Source organism: Canis aureus, chromosome 6 (genome assembly GCF_053574225.1).
Source record: "Canis aureus isolate CA01 chromosome 6, VMU_Caureus_v.1.0, whole genome shotgun sequence".
NCBI classification, from domain to species: domain Eukaryota; kingdom Metazoa; phylum Chordata; class Mammalia; order Carnivora; family Canidae; genus Canis; species Canis aureus.
The window spans coordinates 51641407-51665908 of record NC_135616.1 but is presented as its reverse complement, the minus strand read 5'-3'; the positions used below and the strand labels follow the sequence as shown (position 1 = coordinate 51665908).

The 24502-nt window shown below is 44.6% G+C and overlaps 2 protein-coding genes across 5 annotated transcripts in view; one reads left to right on the top strand and one right to left on the bottom strand.

The window, feature by feature from the left end:
• The window catches only part of NME7 (NME/NM23 family member 7), a 262104-nt gene extending 260832 nt beyond the window's left edge, over positions 1–1272 (top strand). For all 4 annotated transcript variants that reach the window (XR_013381904.1, XR_013381906.1, XR_013381905.1 and 1 more), the window contains one exon: positions 362–1272. Coding sequence is in view for 1 of the 4 variants with exons in the window: in XM_077901583.1 (XP_077757709.1) it covers positions 362–394 (33 nt within the window). In the remaining 3 variants the exon portion in view is untranslated. The remainder of the gene's footprint in view (positions 1–361) is intronic.
• Positions 461–24502, bottom strand: ATP1B1 (ATPase Na+/K+ transporting subunit beta 1). The gene is made up of 6 exons (XM_077901586.1): positions 24268–24502; positions 19701–19829; positions 7617–7772; positions 5703–5887; positions 3082–3162; positions 461–1904 (listed from the first exon to the last, which is right to left on the bottom strand). The coding sequence occupies exons 1-6, from the start codon at positions 24362–24364 to the stop codon at positions 1641–1643; spliced, it is 912 nt and encodes a 303-aa protein (XP_077757712.1). The 5' UTR covers positions 24365–24502; the 3' UTR covers positions 461–1640.

Sequence of the window (24502 nt, the reverse complement as noted above, 5' to 3'; positions counted from 1 at the left end):
AAGGCTGATTTTTAAATACAGCTAAATACGCAGAACCTTCCTGTATGAACCTCAAACCTAACCTCACTTTTTAACTGAACTAAAGACTTTTTTTTAAACAGACAAACCTAGTGAAGCACTAGCAGGAACCAAAAATTAATGTTTTCTGAACTAAGAGACGTCACCACCACAAAATACTTTTAACCTTCAACTCTGAACTAAAACCTCATTGAGCCTCTGCCTCCAATGAGCCTAGCTGCGGTCTCATTGGGAGAGGTATGTCTCATGTCTAGAGTCCAGTCTCAGCTCCTGGCCTCTGTTGGGTAGAAAAGACTGAATTTCCATGTGAACTAATGAACTCAATTCTTGTGTTTGTTTTCAGGTTCAGTATTTCTTCAAGATCTTGGATAACTAGCAGTACAGAAAGCAAAGAAGTCACAAGCTGCGGCATTCAGACGAGAGTGAATCACGCACATGAGGATGTGTTCATTCTTTTATTGTCCATGGTTTTAACCTGACTGAATACAAGATCAACAAGAGCACTGTACTCCTGGCAATTATTATATATGTTAGAACATGGATTTTGCACTGTAGACAACATTTAACACCAGTCTATGGGGTACTGCATTGCTTTTTATAAAGTCCAAAATAAAGATTTATTTTCAAACAAGTGACTTTGGTTTATTTCATACATTACACTTTTTCTTGCAGAAAAAAATAAAATTGTACAACTGCATAAATATAAAATTCTTCCACCATGAAAATGGTTAAAACATTCATAAAGACACAGCACCAGCATGTGATGCCTCCAGAGAAAGGAAAAAAGGAAAGTAAAAGAAAATGTACAAAGCAAATGAATTAGGCCTGTCACCAGCCCAAGTGACAGGCGATCCAGATCTCATACACAGCTTCAGAACGTACCAGAGGACAAGGGAAGAGATGTCAAGACGGCATTCAATACAAAGCACAACACAACCCATCACCGTTTTGTGTTTTTCTGTAGTGTCACTTAAAATTTAAAGGGCAGTTCCCCCATGACAGCCCACCCCCACCCACAGCCCCAGGAAAAAAAAAAAAAAAAAAAAGAGTAAAGACCTAACACCACAGGAAAAGACTATGGAGTGTGTTAAAAACGCTCATTGATGGGCCATTATTCTTGAAAGAGCCAAACCAAAAACAAAAAAAAAAAAAAGTACCATGCCAGTTTTATTCCCATTGAATATTTACACCTTGGACAGCAAACCTTGCTCACATAAAGTAGAAAACAGATACGATAAAACATGGCTTGAAAAATGACCAGAGTTGTGCACCTATAGTACTGTACACTAAATCAAATACACAAGGCAGCAATACTTAGGGGCCAGAAACACTGCTTACTACGGGTCAGTTATGGAATCATAATTTACAGTAAAAATGGGCACGTCCCAAGGCTCAATTTTTATTTTCTTTTGTCATTTACAGTAGAATAAATATTTTGTTGCTATTGCTACACTTTAAATTTACATTCTAACCTATTAAATGCAGAAAGCTAGTGTAAAGCATATAGATTAAGTGTAGGTCCCATACGTATGACAGTTTATTCAAGACTAGTAGGTTTTTGTTTTTTGTATCTTTTTTTTAACTTTTTTTAAATGGCTAGTGGGAAAGATTTGTGCTTGTGATCAGCTCTTAACTTCAATTTTTACATCAAAGCGTCCCTGAAAACGGTCTTTCTCACTGTAACCAATGTTCTCCCCGTAAGCCTTACACTCGATGCGAATTTCAGTGTCCATGGTGAGGTTGGTGAACTGCACGGCGAGCAGGGGCTGCAGATACTTGGGCTGGAGCAACTTGCCGTAGTAGGGGTAATATTGCAGAGGAAAGCCCGGGTAGCCGCCCAGGCCAAAATACTCCACGTTCCCAACTCTATCCTTGTCTTCGTCTCGCTAAAAATCAGAGGGAAAAGGAGATTTTTTAACAGCTCACAGCCTGAGTCACCCTTCATAGCCTCAAACAAGGACCTCAAGCCCACAGAGCGGTCTGGAACCTGCTGCTGCAGGGAGGCCAGCCAACCCCCGACTTGCTCAGAGTCCCCACAGAAGCTGCTGGAGGACCTCGCTGTAGTGTCTGACACAAGAGCAAAGGGTACACCCTCGGTCGTCATCCCCAGCAGTCACAAGCAGTGGTCAGAAAAGGAGGCTACTCAGGTCAGCTGGATGGCTCAGTGGTTGAGCATCTGCTTTTGGCTCAGGTCATGATCCCAGGGTCCTGGGATTGAGCCCTGCATCAGGCTCCCCACAGGGAACCTGCTTCTTCTTCCACATATATCTATCTGTGCCTCTCTCTGTGTGTCTCTCATAAATAAACATTTAAAAAAAAAAAAAAAAAGAGAGACTGTTCTCATTATACAAATAAAGGAACCACAGCAAAGGCCAACCAAGTATTCCTCCAAAGCCAACACCTAGAAAGGGACCTGCCACTGAAAGTCAGAAATCCACTGGTGGTGGCCCAGGGGGTGATACTGTGACAGTCTTCCCAAAGGTCTATTTGCCTCTCATTTTCTTGCATCCATTTCCTGGTGCCTGCATAAAATAGTACTGTTTAGAGATTACCTTTCTTTATTTTGCCCTCTCTGTGAATAATCCATTAGGAATCATTTTTAGATCTAAAGGGAAAATGTACTATTACCTTATCTTTCACCATTTCTTATTTTTTTATTTTCACTTTTTAAAGAAAAGCCAAAAACAGTTTTTAACGTGAAATTGTAAAAAAAAAAAAAAAAAAAAAAAGCTGGCCTTCAATGTTTTAGCACACTATGTGGGCTAGAGTTCACCTCTCATCTTATAAACCAATATTCCTGCTAATTAAATTCAAATAATTCAGTTTCTTGTTCTGGTGGAGAAACTGACATATGGTTTTAGCCTTGTTACAGCTTTCTCTTAAGATGTTCAAACCCTGTACAAGCTATAGCTCAATGGAGACTACTGCCTGGAAGCCACGTTTTTTTCCCATATCAAAGTTTTTACCTCTAACTGAAAACAACCACACCCGTACCTGCTTCCCCCCCCCACCCCCCTTCTCCGGCTGTCTTCCCCACCCCCTCAGTAAGAAGCATCTCCTTACCTTGCCAGTGCACTGAACCGGCAGGACGTAAGGACTGTATTTCATCACTGGGTAAGCCTCCAGGGACTCATTCTTGGGAGGCTAAAAATAAGAGCCCACAGTGGTCAGTAAGTTTGTAAATAATTTTCTAAATTGCTGAAAAATGAAGCTAATTTTATAGCACAAATAAGTGCACATAGGTCACAGAAAATCAACTGAAGTAACAAAACACTAGAGGAAAACTGAATGAATGGCTCGCCTAACCAATCCACGCCGTGACTCTGGTGAAACAGAAATAAATGCCAAGTTCTGTGAGGCTACATGTAAATGGTGATATAGCCCAACACTTCAGGGAACTTATAGTGGTGACCCCTTTATAATAAGCTTCCCTCTAGGACACTGAAAAATAAAAGCAGACCCAGTATTTATAGTCCTCATCTAATATTCTAGTAATTAGATGGAAAAGCTAGTTCGACATTGCTGTTTTACAAAACCTGGGCTTTCCTCCATGAATAAATAATGCCATCCTTTTCCCTCAAGCAGGACTTCTTTAAAGTAGGCTTTATCCCCCCTCTGGATGTCCAGTAGAGGCTCTCCCAGGTAAGGAGCATTTCCAATTCTGCTAAGGAAGTCCAATATGTAAAACAGGTAAAGGTAACAAGTGCCCTAAATGAAAGGGTGAGTCCACTGAAGGGACCCAGAGTACACTCTGAAAATTACTGTTGTGGTGAAATATCTAGAGCGTTCCGTCCTGCAGCCCTGGCTCAAATCCTCCCCAGAAGAGGATTTGATCCCCTTTCCCCCGGAAGTACAGCTACTCACTTGCTTACTCAGATCAGCAAAGCATGTTAGGCTTGACATGAGCTGTAACTCACACAGAGTCTAATCGAAGTCAGATCAAATTTCTCGGTACTGGTAAAGAACTAATATTTTTGATGCTGTTTTAGAATACAAGAAAATGATCATCTAGATCTGACTCTCTCGGAACTTTCTGCCAGCAACAGATTTATCTCCATAAAGATACAGAGAGAAAATGCCTATCGATAAAGAAGTTGCCAGAATCTATCTTCAGAGGGTGAAGAAACAGACACATCGATGAGATGCTAGAGTAGCACAACCTCTGACAAAAATCATTCACAGAACACAACTAGGGGGCGGAATTGAGGGTAAGGTAATGAATTAGACAGTGACACCGGATAACCAAGTGGAGATGAAAGACAAAAGAGGAAAAAGAAAAGAAAGAGTAGATGAACTCATCGCTCAGCAGGCACCTCTACAGCCGTGGGAAGAGATGGGAATCCCAACAGGCTGTACGGACCACCGGGGACTGGGGTACGAATATCAATCAATATCTGTGAAGAGGTATCATCAAAAGTGAGGGATTCAGAGAGCAGAGGTTAGGACTCCTCTTCCTTCGGACCACCCACACCAATCCCTTTCATGGCTAAACAGCTGATTTATCTAGGTGGAGAGCTCCCTACAGTATGAGTATCAACTCTAAGTGTGATATGGTGGTTCTCACCATCTCTCTTCCCTTAAATCCTAACTTCTGAGGAAAAAAGATTAAAATCCTACAGAGAGAGAGGTACGTTGTGGGGGCTGTAGGGGGGCCGTCACGATGTCGGCCAGCAAGGCCACCAGCCAGCCTGCACATCCATCCACTTCTGCGTCGGGTGGCAGCAGAGGAGTTCTGATGTATCCCCTTCAGTTAAGTTAGAACTTTTCATCCCTACATCGATTTTCTGTTTTACATAGACTCCTGGGTAACAAGCATTCTGGAAACAAATTTATAGCGTCAGCAGAAAATTAATGATGAACAAGAGCCAGATTCCAAAAGTGAGTTAAGTTTGTTCATATAACCCAGCTGACTGTGCAGTCAATTCCTATCGGGATTGGAAACTCCACTCGTAACGGCTACGTCTGCAAGGGCGACCCAGAGAGCCGTGCTGCAGAAGCCTTACTTCAGGGAAAACGACAGCCCTATATCCCACCACCTGGAGGAGAAAATGGAATAGCCAGTTTTATGAAAGCAGGGGTATGCACAATGCACAATTCCTCTCGTCTCAGTAGACAGCGAGCGACGGCAATCTGCCATGGTTCAGTGACCTCGAGCGATGTTTACCCACACTCTTGGCTGTAATGCTACCTCAAGCCAACCCCACGGTTATCAGAGTTCAACCTAAATGGTGCTCAGCTTCTCGCTATGCAATGAAGCTGTCATACAGTACAAAACAAATACCTGTTTTTTCAGATTACTGGATAATTTTTGAAAAATACTCGTACTCCAAGAGTACCAAAACCACAATGACATTGTACATGCAGTTTTTAAACTGAAAAAAATGTCTTTTTCTATTTTTATTTCCAGAGTTTATGTTATAGAATGATGTTATAGAAGTGGTAAGAACAGAGCCGCCGGATTTACTCCAGAATGTGGCTCTGCCCCCAGAACTTCTCTAACTTTAGAAAAAGAGATAAATGACCTAACTTCCAGGATCTCGAGGTGGATACAGAAGTTTTCGATGTCGAGGTTGCCACTGAGTATAATTTAAAACTTCTTCACATGCTCTCCTCACACTGATTAGCTACTTTCCCCCAAATGAGAATGGCCTTTTTTGATCCTAGGATTTAAAACCTTGACTTGCCTTAGGTTTGAAGCCCAGAACTCGGTTGAGCTTTATTAGGACACACGGTTTGCCGTCTCTGTAGCCATAAGTCTCATCGTTGATTCCGGAGCAATTGCCCAACCACTCAAGCTTGAACCTGCAGACTTTCCGCTCTCCTCGTTCATTGTTAAATTCTCCTCGTTCTTTGATTTCGCTGGGCATATCTGAGAATGCAGACACCATTTTCACATTGTACCAGTGATTCCCTGAGCACCACCGGGACAGGAGGGGGACCCGTCCCTCGTCCCTGTGCCCCATGCTAAGCCAGTGCTGATCTGCACTTAGTGCACAGTCTGAATTAAGCAAACATCTCCAGCAAACCATCTTTGGTCCCCTTACTGACATTAAAAAGGTATTTTACCCAAAGCAGGAGCTGGTCTATGATCCCACACCGGGGCTTCATCATACTTGATGATCGACACATGATGTTTTAGTCTGTGGCAATATTTCTCTTCCCTTAAATAATGGATGACTCAGCTATTTAGGAGGCTGAGAGGAAACCTGATCGCCTGTCATGAGCAGCCTCATTGACACAGGTCACAGCTGAGCTCATTAGCAAGGACATTACAATTGGAACACAAATTAAAAGATTCGTCAATAATTTTCAGAACAATAATTTTTGGTAACAATTGCCTGACCATTGCTAGGCCACTGTCTCTGCCACTAATTAGCATGCTCAACAGTAAAGACAGAGTTACTTTCTTCCTTTTCAGACACTGTTCAAGGTTTAAAAATTGTTTGAATTTTTGCCTTTTCAAGCTATGACTTCTTATAAGCATTTGTTCAACTGAAAAAAATTGTATTGTAGTATTTTTGATTCATACCTCCTAACAAAGCCAGAGAAAGATTAATACAAAGCACCCTGCAGGAGATTGAGGCAAATACCATAATTTATACATATTTCTAAGGTCACAAAATAACTATTTTCCCTTCAAATGGTAAAGGGCCTCCATTCAGTCCATCTCCAGGGAAGTGATTCACCCTAATGATCTTCCATACAGGCCTTTTTAATCACTGCAAAGATGAAAACCTCACTGACATCCTAATGAGAGACATCTAGTGATAATGTTTCTTTCAAATTACTCTTTTCAGAATGACTTGAAATGGCAATTCACCCTATATTATGATCAAGCAAACTGCCACATGAAGAGCTAATATTGGTTACTGCTTGAACAGAGTCCAAGGGACTGGTAGGAACTCAGAGATCTTATTTAAGTAGATCTACAAACATGGCTGGACAGCTCAGTCCCCACAAGGAGGAAGCAAGGTAGCAAGGAGGAAGATGTGCGCCCCCGTCAGTGGCTCAATGAATCCAAGAGCCACCCTTCCTTCACCATTCTTGATCCAAATGCTGAGCTGCCAGAGACATATTTACTATCCATTTCCACCAGTGTCTAGAAGGTTTCCATTTTGATCAGAGATCACCCTTTATCCATATCAGTATAGTTAGAGCTAATAATGCCAAAGAGCCATCCTAATGCAAGAAAAGGCCTTCTACCCTCTTCCACGGGGAGAATGGGGCACGGGGGTGGGGGTTGGCAGAAATCTGGAAATATAAACAGCTGTGCTTCTCAAAAATCAATGGATGTAAGGGAACCATAACTATAGGTATGGTCTTTGAGTGTGAATGGTGAAAAAGCAAAGGTGTCTAGGGATGACTGAGAGTAAGACACTTTTCAAATGCAGATACTCATAATACTTGAGGCTACTTTGTTTCTTCCACATCCTAGCCTAAATCATAAAGTCTTTTTGCTTTAAAAAAATAAAACAGTCCTCTCAAAATGGCCAGACTTCAATAAATTATTACAATAGCATTTTTCAATCATTAAATAACAGATAGGAATGGGAAATAAGAATTAACCAGCCACGAACACTCAAAATGAGTCTACTTACTGCCACAATCTTCAAAAATCATTTCATCCTTCTGGGCTGAATCTTTGTACTTCTCCAGGAACCTGACTATGTTGCGCACATATTCCTCATAGCTCTTGGGATCGTTAGGGCGAAAGGAAATTTCAGTCTTTTGGATCTGAGGAATCTGTGTTAATCCTAAACCGGATAGAAACAAAAACACAGAAAATCATTAGTGGGAGGGTAGTCAACCAAGATCATTCAAAGCAGGCTCTCCCGGTACAAACACGCTTCACTAACCCCACCTACTAAAAAGAATGGGTTAAACTCCTGTCTCTCTTGTGAGATCACTTCCCTGGCATTTAGATCAAGCACCTAAGTCAATGATGCTGTCTTACTATCATATATCATTTTATTTGCCCAGCAACACTTCACCATAGGCATTATCTCCATTTTATGAATGAAAACAGTTCTTGCACAGAAAGGTTAAGTGCTTGGCCCAAGGTCACAGAGGAAGTAGTGGAACCAGAATTTCAACCTATGTATGCCTCACTCCAAAGCCTGTTATCTTTCCACTACTTCCACAGGCTCATATTAAAAAAACAAACACACATGCATAGCTAGCGAGCATTTCATGTAGGTGGCTTTCCTTTCTCTAGCTATGTGTAAGCCTCTGGGCACAGAGGCCTTTTATACTCCTTTTTGTAATGAAATGATGACCATTCTAAACTCTACAACACTCAAGATGATTCAACAGAGATACTTTTTTGGATCTTTAACCCAAACTGGATGAATTGGGATTTATGTAGTTAACCATTCCTGCCTTCCATTCCAAAAGCAAGTCAGGTGCCAGCCAGTATAAAATTCAAAGTATGACCAGCCTGGATTTTCACTGTTTAACCAACATTTTAGATTCTTTAAATTTTCAAAAGCCTCTGCCATCACAAGATTTCGACAGATACTTGACCACCACACGGTACTATATAGGGGTGATGGGTGGAGACTAGATCAACTGCTTTCTAGTCCTGGATTGCCAGGTAAGATGCAAGTTGCCTGTTAAATTTAAATTTCAGATAAACCATGAATCAGGTTTTTATAGGGTAAGTCCTGTGTAATATTTAGGACATACCCCATAAAAATTGATTCATGGTTTACCTGATGATCAAATTTAATTTGGTGTCCCGTGTTTTACTTGCTAAATCTAACAATCCTATTCTAGTCCCCACTCCAGACCCACCTTCTTTGCATTGGGCACAGGTGGCTCATCTCCACGGCCCCTCAGAACACCCCCTCCCCTTCACCTCCACCAAGGGGCGAGTTAAACCTGCAGCCACATGGGCTCCAACCTAGACCTACAAAAGCAGAACTTCTATTGATGGGACTTGGGAATCTCAAAACTAATAGGCTCAAAGGGATCCCTTTTAAGCACTCTTGGTTTGAAAACCACTGCTCTGGGGAGTCAGAAGCTGAGAGTGGCAACAGTGATGCAGATACAATGACGACCAGGACATAATTAGAGTGATGACAAGAGAACAAGTGACTATTTGGTGGCACCAGCTGTGAGGCTGGAGGACAGACTTTAGTAGGGGCTGCCCAATGGCAGTTATTTTTTCTAGTGACCAAGGATGGCTTGGAGTTTCAAAAGTGGCTAAATAATGAGGGAGGCCCAGTTTAGGCAGCTTCATGGGCAAGTTCTTCCATGCCTGCAGTTCCCTAGAAGAAGGGAAAAAATAGGGAGGAAGACAAGGAACGTGACAGTCTAGAAGCAGACAGAGGGGCTTCCCTAGACAAATGACTTTACAAGTGATACGAAGAATGACCTCAGTAAGGATCATGTGGGACTTAAGGAATCCAAGGGAAAAAAGTTGTCAATGATGATGGAGAGGAATCAAAGAAAGGGGAAGTAATGGGATTTGCTCTTATAAAAATCATCAGTTAAAAATAAATAAGGGTTACTCTAATTAAAAATGTTTTTTAATTTGTTCACAAACCCTAGAAAACTGTTTGTACAACTAAAGCCATTTAAGTATACCCTCAACAATCTTTTTCTACATAAGTCAAAAAATTGGCATTGTGATCATTTACAGCACAGAGACAATAAAATAAAAATGACAGTTACCTGCCAAAAGAAAATAAAACAAAGGTGAGTAGAAGTTTCCATTTGGGATTTCATGCTTGAGAAAGTACGGAAAATGGGACTGCCCACTGAAATGAGAGAAGGCCAGAGGGAGGAACATTCCTGGTTTGACTTACAAACTAGACGTTTAAGTCAAGGTAACCCACCTGGACCTGCGGAAGCGCAGAGGCAGGCCCAGGGCCAGAGCTTTAAGAGAAGTTAGCAGGATGTGGGGGGCGGGGGGTTTCTTTGGATAACCCTGGAGCCAGCAGAGAACGGAGCCTGATGGGCATTCACACCCCGGGGCCCACCGGGAGAGCCTGCACACGGCAACCAGAGAAGTCAGAAGCAAATGCCTTCAAAATCTGTCATGCAGGTTTGTTGACACCTCTCAGGTACTTCATGCAACGGGAGCAGGAGAAGAAACAAACAAACTTGTAACATCTCCCTGTGCAGGGCAAAGGGCGTTTCCAGGCTATGGGCAGAGAAGGCAGGAGACAGATGGGGGGGTGGGGGGGTGGAGAGAAGGGTGCCGAGGAGGAGGAGATCCACTGTCAGAGAGTGAGGAGTGCTCTCGCCTCACCTTCCCCTGTTGGGGAAGAAGCTGCCCTAGGGGACATCAGCAGGGTAAGTGACAAGCACACCAGCCACAGTCCCTCCTCAGAGCAAGTGACATGGCAAAAAACCAAATACTAACAAAGTGTCAGTAAGCCCAAGTGAGATTTGGAGAGTCTCACCCAGTGAGTTTAAAAGAAGAAGGTGACCCTAGAAGGTCACGTTAAGAGTAAACATGGTAGGACCTCAATCTCAAGGTGAGTGGCAGGCATCAGCGGTCCTGGTCACACCTTTTCCAGGCCCCTTCTGAAATCTCTTCCCCAGGGGCAAGGCAAGGACCAAGGTCCCATCTCCTTGAACTGGGTAACATACTTCTCAGACTCGTCCAGAGGAAAAAGGACAGCAGGGAGAGGAGGTGGCATGATGAAGAGTGTTCTTCACTCCCTTGAGCTACCGAGTCCAAGTTCTCCACTATTAAAGGAGACCAGGTGACGCGGGGAAGACCTCATCAGCAACCCTGACACGGTGCGCTGAGCTCTTACTAGGAGAAGGGCACTGCTAGTGAGTGCATCTTTCAGAAGCCTGAGAACTATGGCCAAAACTAGGTTCACGGCCACCCAGAGACAACCTCCAGGGACTCCCATTAGCAAGAACCCCTGTGGTTAAGAATCTAACTTATAGAAATAGTAGACATTCCTATCACACACACAATGGTACCACTGGCTCAGGAAAGTTGTACACAATTGGTTTCACATCTCTCTAGACAGGGCAAAGAAGAAATAATGAAAACCAAGTAATGGAATCACACTAATTTCCACGCAGGAGCCCAAATCCTTCAGTAAGTATGGCTCACAATCTAAGGCCATGGAATCTGTGTGCTACCATATGGGAGAAAGGAGCTTGAAGATGCCTGAAAATTGTGAGGTGTTCTTCCCAGAGAAGCATCAGAAACTGTAGGACTGAGAAACCAAGAGGTAAAATAGACAGTTAAGCACAAGGTCTTAGAATCCTATGACGTGCCGAGCTGGATTAGACTTTGAGCCAAAGTCACTGCCCTGTCCTTTCCATTTGAAGTGACACAGAGCCTTGGGAAAGGGAGCCCAGATAGGTCAGCCATGGTTTACTGTCTGAAGTTTCCCTCTGGAGTCTCTGAAGGATCTTAAAGGTGTAACTACCAGAAGCCTTAGTGACCAACCTTCAAGATACCCAACTTCTGATCTAAAGATTGCTTCCAGAGAAGCAGCATCCATGGTTTGGGTTTCGGTCATGTTTCGGAATCAGCTCCTCTCTAAGACCTCACCTGTGGAGGAGGTGCATATATACATACAGACCCAGGAGCCACCCACCGTCAAGACTGGGCAGACTCCTTCATGCACATGTCTGCTCTCCTTTCCCGGGTCTGAGGTCACACTCCACCCCCCACCAGCCCTGCCCCTGATTTTCTTCATCCAGAGCCTTCTGGTCTGAGAAGTTATCTTCCTGGAAACTCTCAGAGATCAAACCCCTTGCCTGTTTTGTTCTGGATCATCTCAATTAGGAGAGTTCTCTGATGAGATCTTTTCCAAACCATTAGGCAAATTCCTCTCTTCAAAAGTAATTTCTCTAAAGCAATTAGATACACACAAAAGGAAAATGAAAGACCCTTGACCTGGTGTCTAAATCATTTACTTTACATTAGCAGACTAATGGGAAAAGCCAGAAAGGAATGGGATCAGATTTGGCAACATTATTATTCTGCGTCCGCACGGGTTCCGCAACTAGGACACTCTCCAGGGCTATACACACCCCACCTTGCTGCCTGGCATCCTCATTAGCTGTGTTCACACTAGGCTGGATACTTTCGGCTGGTCCCTCTCTACATTGCCCACTCCTTGGAGCCATTAGTCATAACTTCAGACAAGGATGAGCTTTGTTTCCAGCGGTAACTCCCAGAGGCCAAAGATAGCAGAAGGCCCAATCACTGGTTTGTGGTCTCAAATTATATTCCAGGAAACAGAACCTTTTGCCTGGCCAGTGTTCTGAACTTGAACTGACATTCACCATGCTGAGTCCTGTACAGCTTTGCCTTGAGAGGGCCATTTGCTTAAATTACATTTCACTCATTATTTCATGAAGTCGCCTAAATGGATCGAAAGAGTAACTTGGATATACGAAATTTTAGTATTTAGTTTTTTAATGAATACGTCATCTTTACATAGGATTTGGAGTTAAACAGAAACAAAAAACACCTCCTTGTAGTTGTTTTTTATACTTGCATTTGCCTTTCCTTGGTCTCCCATCTCCTGAGAAACAAATGAGGAAAACACTGAGTTTTTGGCTTTAGTATGTGTTCATAGCTGGAGGGGGAGCTAGCAAGAGGAAGGGAAGGAAAAAAAAGAAAGGCTGATTTTCACTTAGTAGGTTTATAATTGGAAACAAGGGTGTAACTCCTCAATCTACTTGTGTGTTTGAAGTATTTAAACCAGAAGGTGGCCACTGTAACCTTGTAACAGTTACTCCAGTGAATCCCAAAGCACAGCTGCCCCAACGGTCATTTAATACACCCTCTACGTCACCAGACCAAATACTCTAAATAGGTATCATTTTCCATAGAGACCTCCAGGAGGGGACCCACGATGACTACTGAGGGCACAAGGCAAAGAAACACAAATGGAGCCATGCACACAGTACAGACATACCATGGATCTCCTGTACCATCCATGTTGAAAGGTAATTTCCAATTTAAAAAAATTGGGGGCATGATTTTATATACTCATACACATCTATGTTACACAGATACACATTTCCCCCCCCCTTCAAGTGCCACTAAGATATTTAACGGGTTTTCCCCCTCTTCAAGTGCCACTAAGATATTTAACGGGGTTTTTGTTTTTAATTATTTTACCTCTCCAAGATTAGTATCTATTTATCTAACAAAATATAGGGAGGGCACAGGAAAAAAGGTGCCTCTGTGCTTTCTGGAAAATAGCAGTTGGCCTCACCTTCTGCTGGAGGCTCAGCTTTTGACTGTGACCTGGGATCAGTGAAATCACAACACCACCCTCCAGATACCATAGAATGTGCTCCCTTTGAAGGATCTTTGAAAGATGCATTGCTGGATTTTCTCTACAGCCTATATGGATGTTCAACAATCCTTGGTATAGTAGGGAAATCTTTTCTCCTGTCTGTGCTAAATGCCACATTTTGGTTGAAGGCCTTGCTCCATTTTTGGAATTATGCTTCATCATCAGACTTTGATCTAGAGTTCTATATTCATTTTCAGGTGAACAGAGACAGCATTATTCGGTTCAAAGGATCTATGTTGGAAGCACAAGTAATTTCATAGGGTCCTATCTTTGATACTTTGTATGGCTCATAATTGTGCTTGTTCCTGATAAAAGATACCACTTTTATAATGGGGAAAAAATATAAACAACAACAAAAACATAAACACATAGTCAAACCCTACTCTTTTACATTAATTAAGCTTTTCTGTTCAAGGTCAAATTGAGGAACAAACATATATAACAGATCTGACTTGTCTAGACATAAACCATAATGTTTGCTAAATGACCGATATAACCTGAATGAAATAAGACACCATATCATATATATTTGATAATATCTATTCATACACATATGTGGGAAAATATATACTTTTCTGATTGGAAGCCACTAGATAATAGACATACATCCCTATTCTCCATCTGCCCAACTTCCCTCTCAGATGGGCCCTCTGGCCATGAGATTGCTAGAAAATTGCAGCTACAGGCATCTGGCAGCCCAGCCCCATCCTATGTCACCACAGCAAATGGAGGCCATGAGCCTGATACTCTTTCCACTAGATCTTCCACAACAGAGCGTGCACAGCAAAAAAGCTTGACGTCAAATTTCAGATTCAGCATTTTCTCCCCATTATCCCTTCATGGAATTTGTTACTGGGTCCTATTTGTCACAGGTCTCTGCTCTGCTCACTTACCTAAAATGAGCACCCAGAGTAAGACTCATTTTTCTGTGACTCCAAGAACATTTTTAAGTTAATCATTAGGCTTCTTGTGTACCCAAGAGCTAACTTATTAGTTTGATCTTGGTCTTTACAAATGAAGAACTAGCAACATGGGTTGGTGAGCTGTTAGAGCCAAACAGTGAGTCTGGGGCACTCTGAAAAACAAGAACCCATGGAGCTCGCCACCCTAAACCCTTCACCAAACTACAAGTCAGTAGCTTCTGGAAATCCCAACAGCCACCAATGCTAGCTCATGGAGAGCCACAAAATCTAGGAATAAGTTGGCAGGATCATCTGAGGATGAGAAGAGAGAAGTAGGGAGAATGTGAGAGGCAGCCTGGCCTGGGGAGTGCTGAGTATTTACCATGTCAGCTCACACAGTACAAATTAATGGAATCTAATGGAAACAGCAAAGAAAAAAAGAAACCATCCTATGTCACTCTGAAGTAACAATTCCTCCAAAATAGAAGGAGGCCAAATGTTTCCAAGTCTCCCTTTGAAATTTAAGTGAGACTGTGTGGTAGTTTGGGAAAATAAGCAACTAAGACTGATGTAATGATTTCTCAAGAATTTTGCTTAATTACACTGAGATTTTAACTATAAGGCATTGTGCCCTAATGCAAGACAAGATATTTCCCTTTTACAGTCAAGATGAAATTGAAACTGCTACTGGTGCTGGTCTACGCCCACCCTAACCTCCCTCCTTGAATCTGGTTACCATGGCACCAAGAATATGAATCTTTTTTTTTTTTAAGATTTATTTATTTATTTTATAGAAAGTGAGTGAGCAGGGGAAGGGCAGGGCAGAGAGAGAGGGAGAGAGACAATTTCAAGTAGACTCCCCGCTGAGCATGGAGCCCAACTGGGGATTCAACGAAATGACCCTGACATCATGATCTGAGCTGAGACCCACAGTCAGACGCTCAACTGACTGAGGCACCCAGGCACCCCAAGAGCATGAACCTTTTAATAGGAATTCTTCCAGCACTGTGCCATCTTTACTGCAAAACAAAACTAAAAGCAATCCAAAACCTAAAGAGGAAGAACTAGAGCACACGTTCATGCCTCCTCACCAGGATGAAGGGGGATGAAGGGGGATGAGAAGCTCCACTGGCTGCACTGACTGACAGTGACCTTCGTGTCATTCCACTGTGGCTCAGGGAGTGGGGGCCAGGGGGGTGCAGCCTGGGAGAGGGCACTCCCCCACAACAGCACTGGGCAGGCAACAAGGGGTGCGGGCTCCAGCTGGGGACTGGGGCTGGGGAGCGTGGGCACATGTGCCCCCAGTCCTCTCCCAGTGAGGCAGTGTCCTTCTCCATATCCAACGGTGGACAGGATGAGGACAGATGCTGCCAGCTACCGCTGGGGACTTCCTGAAGAAGATCTCCCAGGGAGAAAGGGGTGGCAGGGCTAAGCCAGCCAGTGTGGGTATTTTAAAGGAAGGGACTATGGGACAGACACAGCGTCACTTATATTTAGTTCAAAAAATCTTGGGGTGCCTGGGTAGCTCAGTCAGTTAAATGTCTGTGTTTGCTCAGGTTGTGATCTGGAGTCCTGGGATCGAGCCCCACGTCACGCTCCCAGCTTAGCAGGGAGTCTGCTTCTCCCTCCCCATTCCTTCCCCCACTCACGTGTGCACGTGGGCGTGCGTGCACAAACACACACACACTCTCTCTCTCTCCTCTCTCAAATAAATCTTAAAAAAAAAAATCTTAAATCGTGTTTCCTAATCCAATTTCTCCCACTTTCTGTGATAAAGCCAAGATGCTATTCACTCCGTGAAAAATGTTAAGTGTACAAAGCATCCCTGTTCCATCATCCACAGCTCACAGTCTAGAGATACTGAACTCAGTACAGGAAAAGAAACGGCTAATACCAGTCGGAAGAACCAAAGTGGCTGCTAATAGCTACCCTTTGTTTAATGCTGTTAGGTTTGCCACTATCAGGTACTATTCACTTTACACACGTCTATTATCTCATTAAATCCTCACAGGGGAATATTCCCGTTTTACAGATGAGAGGATGGTGGCAGAGTGAGGTTAAGTAATGCATGGAATGGTGAAGACTGTGTCCAACTGCACAGTTCCTGCTTTTCATTCTCAGGTCAACTTCACAGTAGACACACATATAACGGCTTGTGAACTCGGGGCTGCTTTCATATTTATGTTAAGCAATCTCCAATGGCCTATCATCAACCACTCTTGACCCAGAAACATAACAATTGATGTTTCAACCTTATATGATAGCTGAAGTGCTGGCCCTGTGCCCTCTGGGCCGGAGGGGGGAGCGGGGAGAGGCTCTGTTCTACTGTCCCAGAGTAATTCGACTCCATTAAGAAGGACCACAGGCCCTGACAGCCACCATCACTCAGGCCCAGGAACTGCACTTATCCTTTTTTTGTTTTGTTTTTTCTTAAATTTCACTTCCATTCTGTAACTTAGTCCTTTCTCTGAGACTTTCATGTTCAGCCTATCAGCTTCTCCAATATTACAGGCAAACAGACCCAACTGTACTGTATAATTGCCACTGTTTAATTTGGGTACCTCTGCCCGTGTTATTAGGAGAGATTTGGGGCACCTGAGTGTCTCAGTCAGTTAAACGTCTGCCTTCAGGTCAGATCATGGTGCCAGGGTCCTGGGATCAAGCCCCAGGGAGTCTGCTTCTCCTTCTCCCTCTGCTCCCCTCTACGCTTATGCTCTCTCTCTAATAAATATATAAAATCAAGAAAGAAGAAAAGGAAAAGAAAAGAAAAAAAAGAAAAGAAAAGAAAAGAAAAGAAAAGAAAAGAAAAGAAAAGAAAAGAAAAGAAAAGAAAAAAGGAAAAGAAAAAGAAAAAGATATCTAGTTACAAGGTGTGCCTAGTGTGCAAAAGGCAAATACCAGCCAGGCCGGGTCTGTCATGCCTCAAATTCAGCTAACAACAGCTTTAATAAGTCTTTCAATCTTGAAATGATGTACCTCGCCTTTCACACTCAGTAGCTTCATTTGACTTAAATTTGCAAATTTCCCTCCTTCACTTTCACAAAAATGGAAACTTGGAGATACAAAGTTGAAGCCGAAGAATCACTGAGACATTCTTCCAGCTATGTTCAGTCTGCAGGCCGAAAGAACAGCCTACCCCAAACACAAATTCTTGAGCTCTGCTCTGACAGATACCCAGGAGGGCGCAGCGAGGGTCCCTCCGAGCACCCAGGGACAGTTCCAGGCTGCACTTCTTAGCAGCCAGTGCTCTGCTCACCTGCCCTCCCTGCTCCAAGGCCACCATCGTTATCCAATCAAAGTCACATTGTCCCTTGGGAGGACAAGAGCAGAGGGGGCTCTGCAAGGTGGTGGATAAGGGGCTGAGGGAAAAAAGATATCACAAAGACAAAGAACCCAGGCAGCAGGACGGGGACGAGGGAGAGCTGAGGAGGCACTTTTCCTGTGACTCAGGCCAAAGAACAGGAACGCATATTTCCACAATGAGCCACCAGCATTCCTCTGGAGAAGCGACGGTTTATCAGGTCAGTCCAACTGCTGAGGACACTAAATATAGGTACTGAGAATGTGTCTTTTAGGAAGGGGCTGGAGCGAAGGGGAGGGAGGCCGGGAGAGGGGGTGGGAAGGCTGAGCACCTCCACCAGATCTTCTGGGCAAGGTCACGGGTAAGCCCCCGCTTAAAAGGTGTGGCTCTGCAGTCTTCTTGGTTTTTTTTTAGCCTTTTCTCTTTGAAAATGAAATTGCCCTTTCTGCAAAGAACGCGAAGACAATTTTTACGTTTATTAAAGGCTGACTTCTCACTGTTTATACAGACAAGAAGCATTGTTTTAAATCTAGGAAATCAAATGCTTGACACTTTGGTCACCTTCGGCTTTGAGAATTATTTTAAAGCAGCATCATGGTTAAAGAACAGCTTTTCAGTGGCTAAAAAAAATAAATAAATAAGAGAAAAATAAAGACCTACACAAATGAACTACGACAACTAACATTAAGATACAAAGAGGACACCTTGTGTTTCACTGTCACAGAAGCCAGCGTACCTAAGATCCTAGGTCGCTCTCTGCACACCACAATTTCTGCTTCAACCTTTTCAGAGACCCACCTCTTTTGGGAAACACGTGCTGAAAACTGTGGATTATTAAGCAGGTTAAAGTTGTTTTATATACTTACATGTTTATTTTCCCACTTCCAAAAATCCTCTAGATCTAAACTTATCTGCCAATATCTAGGGTTTTCTTACAGTGGAGGACTGTCTTGACTTGAGGCTGGTGAACAATGTTTGCCACCTCCATGTTCTGGAGATTTTCTTCCGAGTCTTTCACACCGAGTGAGGAGGAGGACACAAGAAGTTTGAGACAAGCAGCCACACTTGATTGAGGCTGCTCGGTGCCATGATCAAAGCTGCTCAGTGCCATGAAGACTGTCTCAAGATTGTCACCTAAATACAGCTGTTACTAAACTGTCGCCAGGGAAAGTGGAGAGGGGACACGTCATCGCCACCCCCAGCGGCAGCCTCAAGGTCATTTATAATGTAAGAACCCGGAACTTATGCAAACTTTCCTGTCTCTAGGTCCTCTTGACAATGACTTTTAGAAGAGTCAGTGAGCACGATCAGGTCTGTGGTTGCCCCGCTGTCTTGTCCTTCCGTCAGCATCGGGTGTTTAGGGCACTGGGCTTTCCCTAGGGTTTAGTGACTGGGATGGACATGCACAGCTGTGCACGAGGCACAGGTCACTCAACAGTGATAGCCCCTGGATCACAACAGGGCACTCTTCTGGCATTTTTTTCCTTCCATACTGACCCTTCCCCATTAATCCAAGTTTTCAGAACTAAAGGAGATACTTAAACTGCAAAATGGGTCTAGAAAACTGATAAAGAAGACTCCTACTAAATAAGCAGGTACAAACATTGAGAAGTGAAGAGAGTATGCTGTTGTTCAAGGTCAAACTAAGTCAGGCGAAGTCAACAGCAGGTGGGAGAAGGCACTCCTTTCCCTTGAGTAATCGGCCATGTCAGAGCTTCTCATCAGCCCTAAAAATAACTTAATCTCTCAAAAAAGAGAGCTGAAGTGGTTTTTCACAGGATTTTTCTGAGTCACAGTCACTTTGAGAAAGTGAAAGATGTGCCTGAGCTGGAAAAGACTTGTAAGGACCCCACTAATCAACCCACTAGGCAGTGAGGTTGAGGCAGCCATGGCCTCATGGGGAGTCACACAGCTGGTAGGCTTGGGGGTTGGGGGGTATGGGAGGCCAGGGCTCTTCACCGTCACTGCAGAACTGTAATGTTAAGACATCTGCAACCCTCGGAGCTCTGTCTGCAATGTGGGCAGGAGATTTGGCTCTAACAGTAAGCAGTTTGCATTTTTTCCTATTAAACAACACTTGGTTTGATACTGCATTACAAACAATTTTCAGGAAAATTTTTTATTTTGGTGAAAAAGTGACACCCATTTTACCCCTGTTAGAACTGAACTTATTCATATTCAAGTTACCTGGTGGGGCCACACGGTCCTGGTATGTGGGCTTGAATTCGCTGATGGTGAGCAGCATCACTTGAATGGTCCCAATGAAGATCCCAGCCAAGCAGCCGTAAAATATCACGTAGAACAGAAGGATCTTAACTACAAGGAGCACAGACAGAAACAGAAGGCTGTGAGAGAGTCACATGCTCAGAAGGAAAGGCTAATCTCGGAGACAAAGGGACTTCCTCACTTGCTTCCCCTCCGACCTGTCTTCAGAGCTTCCTTCTCCAACATGCTCTCCAGAGCATGAACCACACTCCTATACAACAGAGTGAGAACAGAGACCACGGCCCTCCAGTATGGTGTGTGTGTGTCGAAGGTACGTAAGGATAAGAGGAACATTTGGCTAGAACTAAGATTATTTACAGGAAATAATTTTATTGCCTAAAATTTCGTGAAGATCACCAACAAAATCTAAGGCCATGTTTGTGTGCTTACGCAACGCATTTCCAATATGACAGTATACTCCCTTTGAGACAGACGTAAGGTTTCTTGCCTTGTTTATCCCCTGATATTTCAATACTACAATCCAAGCCCCAGTGCTCCTCCAAATGTTCGAATGCCCGCACGAATGCCTGCAAGTTTTTACACTGGGCCAGAGCAATAAATGCCGAGAAACCCCAGGAAGCTCTTCTGCTCCTTGCTGTCACCCTACCTCTGACATGTATTATGGACCAAGCACGCTGTGTTTTCCATCAGGGGCGCCAAACAAAGGAGCAAACAAACGGAAATCCTATAGTAAAAATGACAAGTGTATTTTTACTTCATCTTCTGACTGGACCTGGAATACTGATTGGCTTGAGGAGCTGTATTTTCTTTTTCCCACCACCAGAAGGGTAGCAGGATGCAGGTTGAGCTGGCTGCAAAAGCAAAAACCCCAAAAGCTAAACACCACGAAGCCCACGGACAGGAATGAGGCTATCAGTTACTGGTTTACGAGGATTATCTCCCTGATTAGCTGCATAGTAACAGGCTGTACTAGGCATCGGCTGGCGGCCCCGTGCCAGCCAACAACTCCCTGTGAACGCAAGAACAGGAGCAAGTGAACCGGAAGGTTAGCAAGTCTGAAACAGAGGATTGCCCGAAGGAGCCTTAGGTTACTTCTTTAAGAAGCTCCAAATCTCCTGCAGAAAATGCTGGGGTTCTGGGGGTGGGGAGGGAGGGGGAGTACAGAACAAAAAGATCATTGAAAGGAAGCAGATTGGTGCACAGTGAAGGGATGGAGGGACAGAGCGGGCGCACAGTGGCAGGAAGTAGCCCGGTTGCCTCTGGCAGGCAATTTAAAAGCCCAGCTTTCCAATCAGCAAATACCGGGTTCAGGGAAATCAGGGAAATCATGCTGTAGTGCTAGTAAAACCAGTCAGAGGCACGTAGGACCAAAATGCTTAATCATAATCCTTTTTCTCCCCTATCCAAAAAAGAAGGAAAAAGGCCAGGACACACGCCAAAGATAAGGAAACATGAAAGGCTGCAGAATCTTGAAGCACAGCTGCCCAGCTCAATCACTGCCTCCCAGCAGGACAAGGGTTAACTGCTGCATTCTGTATCCAAGTAGCAGTGGGCAAATGGTAAGGCTGTGACGTCAAGAGATCTGGAAAATTTTTCCAGCGAATGCTCCTAAGGGGTGCAAGAGTTGGTATCACACAGTCAGGAAGGAACTGTTGTAACCTCTTTTTTTGCGGTCCCCCCCCACCTTGTCTTGGTGTTCTCAGCTTAACCACACTTGGCTCTTCCAACAATTGGAGCATTTTTATATTCATTCCTTGGACTCCAGATACCTAATTCTAACAACTTAAGAAGGTATGTAATTGAGGTGATAATTGAAAATACAAATAGAGCAATGGAAAAATCAGTCCTTTTGCAAGCACACTGATTACGCTGAAGAAGATACAGCCTTTCCCTTCTGCCTGACACCATACCCTAACAGAAGTAAGGGATTTTTCTCTTTTGCTTCAAGATGTTACTTAGCAAAATCTCCCCAGTTACAGCTGTGAGGTCAACTGGTTAAGAAGAGCATGAACATCTGGCAGGATCTATGCGGCAGACTCACCAACAGTTACTGGGGGCTGCTCAAAAAGAAGAGCTAGACAAACACTACATGCAGGGTGCACAGAGGGTAAATTTCAGAGGCATTTTTTTATTTTTAACTCTTAGGCAATTTTTCTTCCTTTAAAAAAAAAATACAAATAATATAGAGGTTTTCCAGTAAGGGGGGGGGGGGGAAGAGTACCCTTCAAAGGGTCACAGGCAAAAGGAAAGACTGGCATCCTAGCCCAGCGGTAAACATAATAAAAACCTACCAATGCCTGTTTTAACTTAATATAAAGGTGGAAACACAGGTGATTTGCATGCTGCCATTTCTCCAGCAGGTGACAGGCAAGGCTCCTGCGTCCATCTTGGTGAAAATCTACCTATAAGCAAAACTGAGCCAAGGGCAACCTGCCCTCATCCCAAGGGCATCCATGTTGGGCCCAGTGCTGGAAAGGTAGCATTTCCTCCATAGGAGATAGCAATTGCGATCACTTCCTCTGCTAAGAGAGGGTCTGTCGATTCCTTATATTGCCAGAGAAGAGGAGACAAATTAGCTCAAAGCAAAAACTGAATTTTTAGACCAGCACCTGTACCTTGGAAAAGAGGAGCAAAGATGAGACAAGCACACCAATCCTGATGTCTGCATTCATAAATCAGGGTCCTGGCACCTTGCTGGATGTGGTATCGAGACACCAATATTAATTCACACGCACCCGCTTTCTCTCACATGTGGAGGAGGTAGTGCTGCCCCCATTCAACGCCAGCTTAAGAAACAAGTCTTCCTATACTGCCTAACCTTCTAAAGCAAATATTATTCCGGAATTGGAATGAGGAAAGAAATCTATTTTATGAGGGGGGAAACACTAGAGGGCAAATTTCACAATATGTCTGGTTTCCAGGCAGCCCCTGGCCCATGGCAAGGCTGGGATCAGACCACCAGGGCTGGAGCCTCCAGTGTATCTGGAGAAGGGGGCCCATACTGCAGCGCACCCCCTCCCCCCAGGCCTCACTCAAGTTACCAGGAGTTGCTAAATCGCCCTGGCCAGGGGCTGTCCACCCTACACACACCCCGAGTTCTTCCAGGTTTTCCTTTCCACGTTGAGACAGAGAGCTATCTTAATGCATGAGAAACTATGGCAATAATCCCACTGAAGAACACGGTCTCCCCAGAATAAAATAAAATATAAAACACAAGCTAAAAGCCATCACTTTAAAGACTTACATTTAACATGGCTCAGGAATACCTATCCTTGCCTGTAATACCTTGGAAGGCGGTTTCACCTTGACTAACCTTGAAGTGTGATGCATTATTAACCCTTTAGTTTTCAATCAAGAGAGACCCACTACAGGCTGCATTTTTTTTTCTTTGCAAAAATCATATATTTTAGCTTCTTCCAATTCAAAATGTCAGCCAAGCACTATTTCCCTGACTCATTCTCCTGTGATGGCCACAGATCCTCCCAATCAGGAGCACTGACTGCATCAGCCCCTAGCCAGGACTCCCTCAATGGCGGCAACGGTGGTGCTAGTGGTATTGACGATGATGATGATGATGGTGATGGTGATGATGATGATGATATTGGAGAAGGAGGGGGCAGTGATGCAGGAGGGGGGAGTTCCCTTCTCTCCTTTCCGCAGTCACGACTCTTACAGATTTGCCTACAACTATGCCCTTCAAAATGACCTTTAAAAAAAATCTCACCCTTCCAGTGAAGGGAGGGGGAAAACAAGGTATCTAATTTTCAATGAGGGGGAAAAAAAAAAAATCCAGCCAGCCAAGCAACAGGCTGCCCCAAATCCTGTAAAGGTGAGCTGCATCTACCTTTATGCCGTTTATTTCTTAGCCTAACCCTTCACTGTAATCAACCCAAGCTACTGAGTCTGCAACTGTGTGTGTAGACATTGAAAAACACCCAGACTTTACCACGTTCCGGGGCCTCCTGGGCCACTTCTCGGTTGTAATGACTCCAAGGGGGGTCACTGGGGAAACTCTGGGCATAGCTAAGAAATACTGCAGTGTGGATGGGCTCTGCTCCCTCCTCCCACCTGCGCCTTTTGAGGTACATACTTAGACTAGGAAGGTCTAGTCTCGCGTGCAACCGATCCTATTATTTTGTGAGGTCCTCTCGCTGCCTCAAATCTCATTTTTTAGGACTGGGGCCATGACTACAGGGAGGAACAGATCTAGTCTCCCAGAGCCTGACCGTTCCCGGGAGGGAAGGGCTCCAGCGATGCTCGGACGGACTGCAAATTACCAACACGGGGAGGGGGGGGGGGGACCTTGGCAATCTACAGGACCCCCTGCCCGGCGTGCTCTCGCGCCCATCCCGGGGGCTCCGCGTTCCGAAGCGGGGGACAAGCCCAGGCCGGGGCGACCCGAGCAGCGCCCGCTCCCGACCCCGCTCCGCCCTGGGCGGTCCGCAGAGCCTGCGCAGGGATGCGTCTCCCGGGACAGACGAGGCGCCGGGGGGCGGGGGGGGTGGAGAGCCGCGGCCCCCGTACTTACACCAACTGCCACCGGTCCTGCCCAAAAACTCCTTCTTCTCCGAGTTCCAGATGAATTTCTTCCAGCTGCCCTCCTCCTTGGCTTTTCCGCGGGCCATGGTGGCGGGTCAGCGGCTGCCGCGGGGGCTGAGGGTGGGTGAGTGCGGCGCGCGCCCTCGCGTCCTCCCCGGCTGCTGGTCGGCGGCCCGCGCCCCGCTCTCCGCAGGCTGCACCCGCCGCGGCCGCTGCGGCTCTCC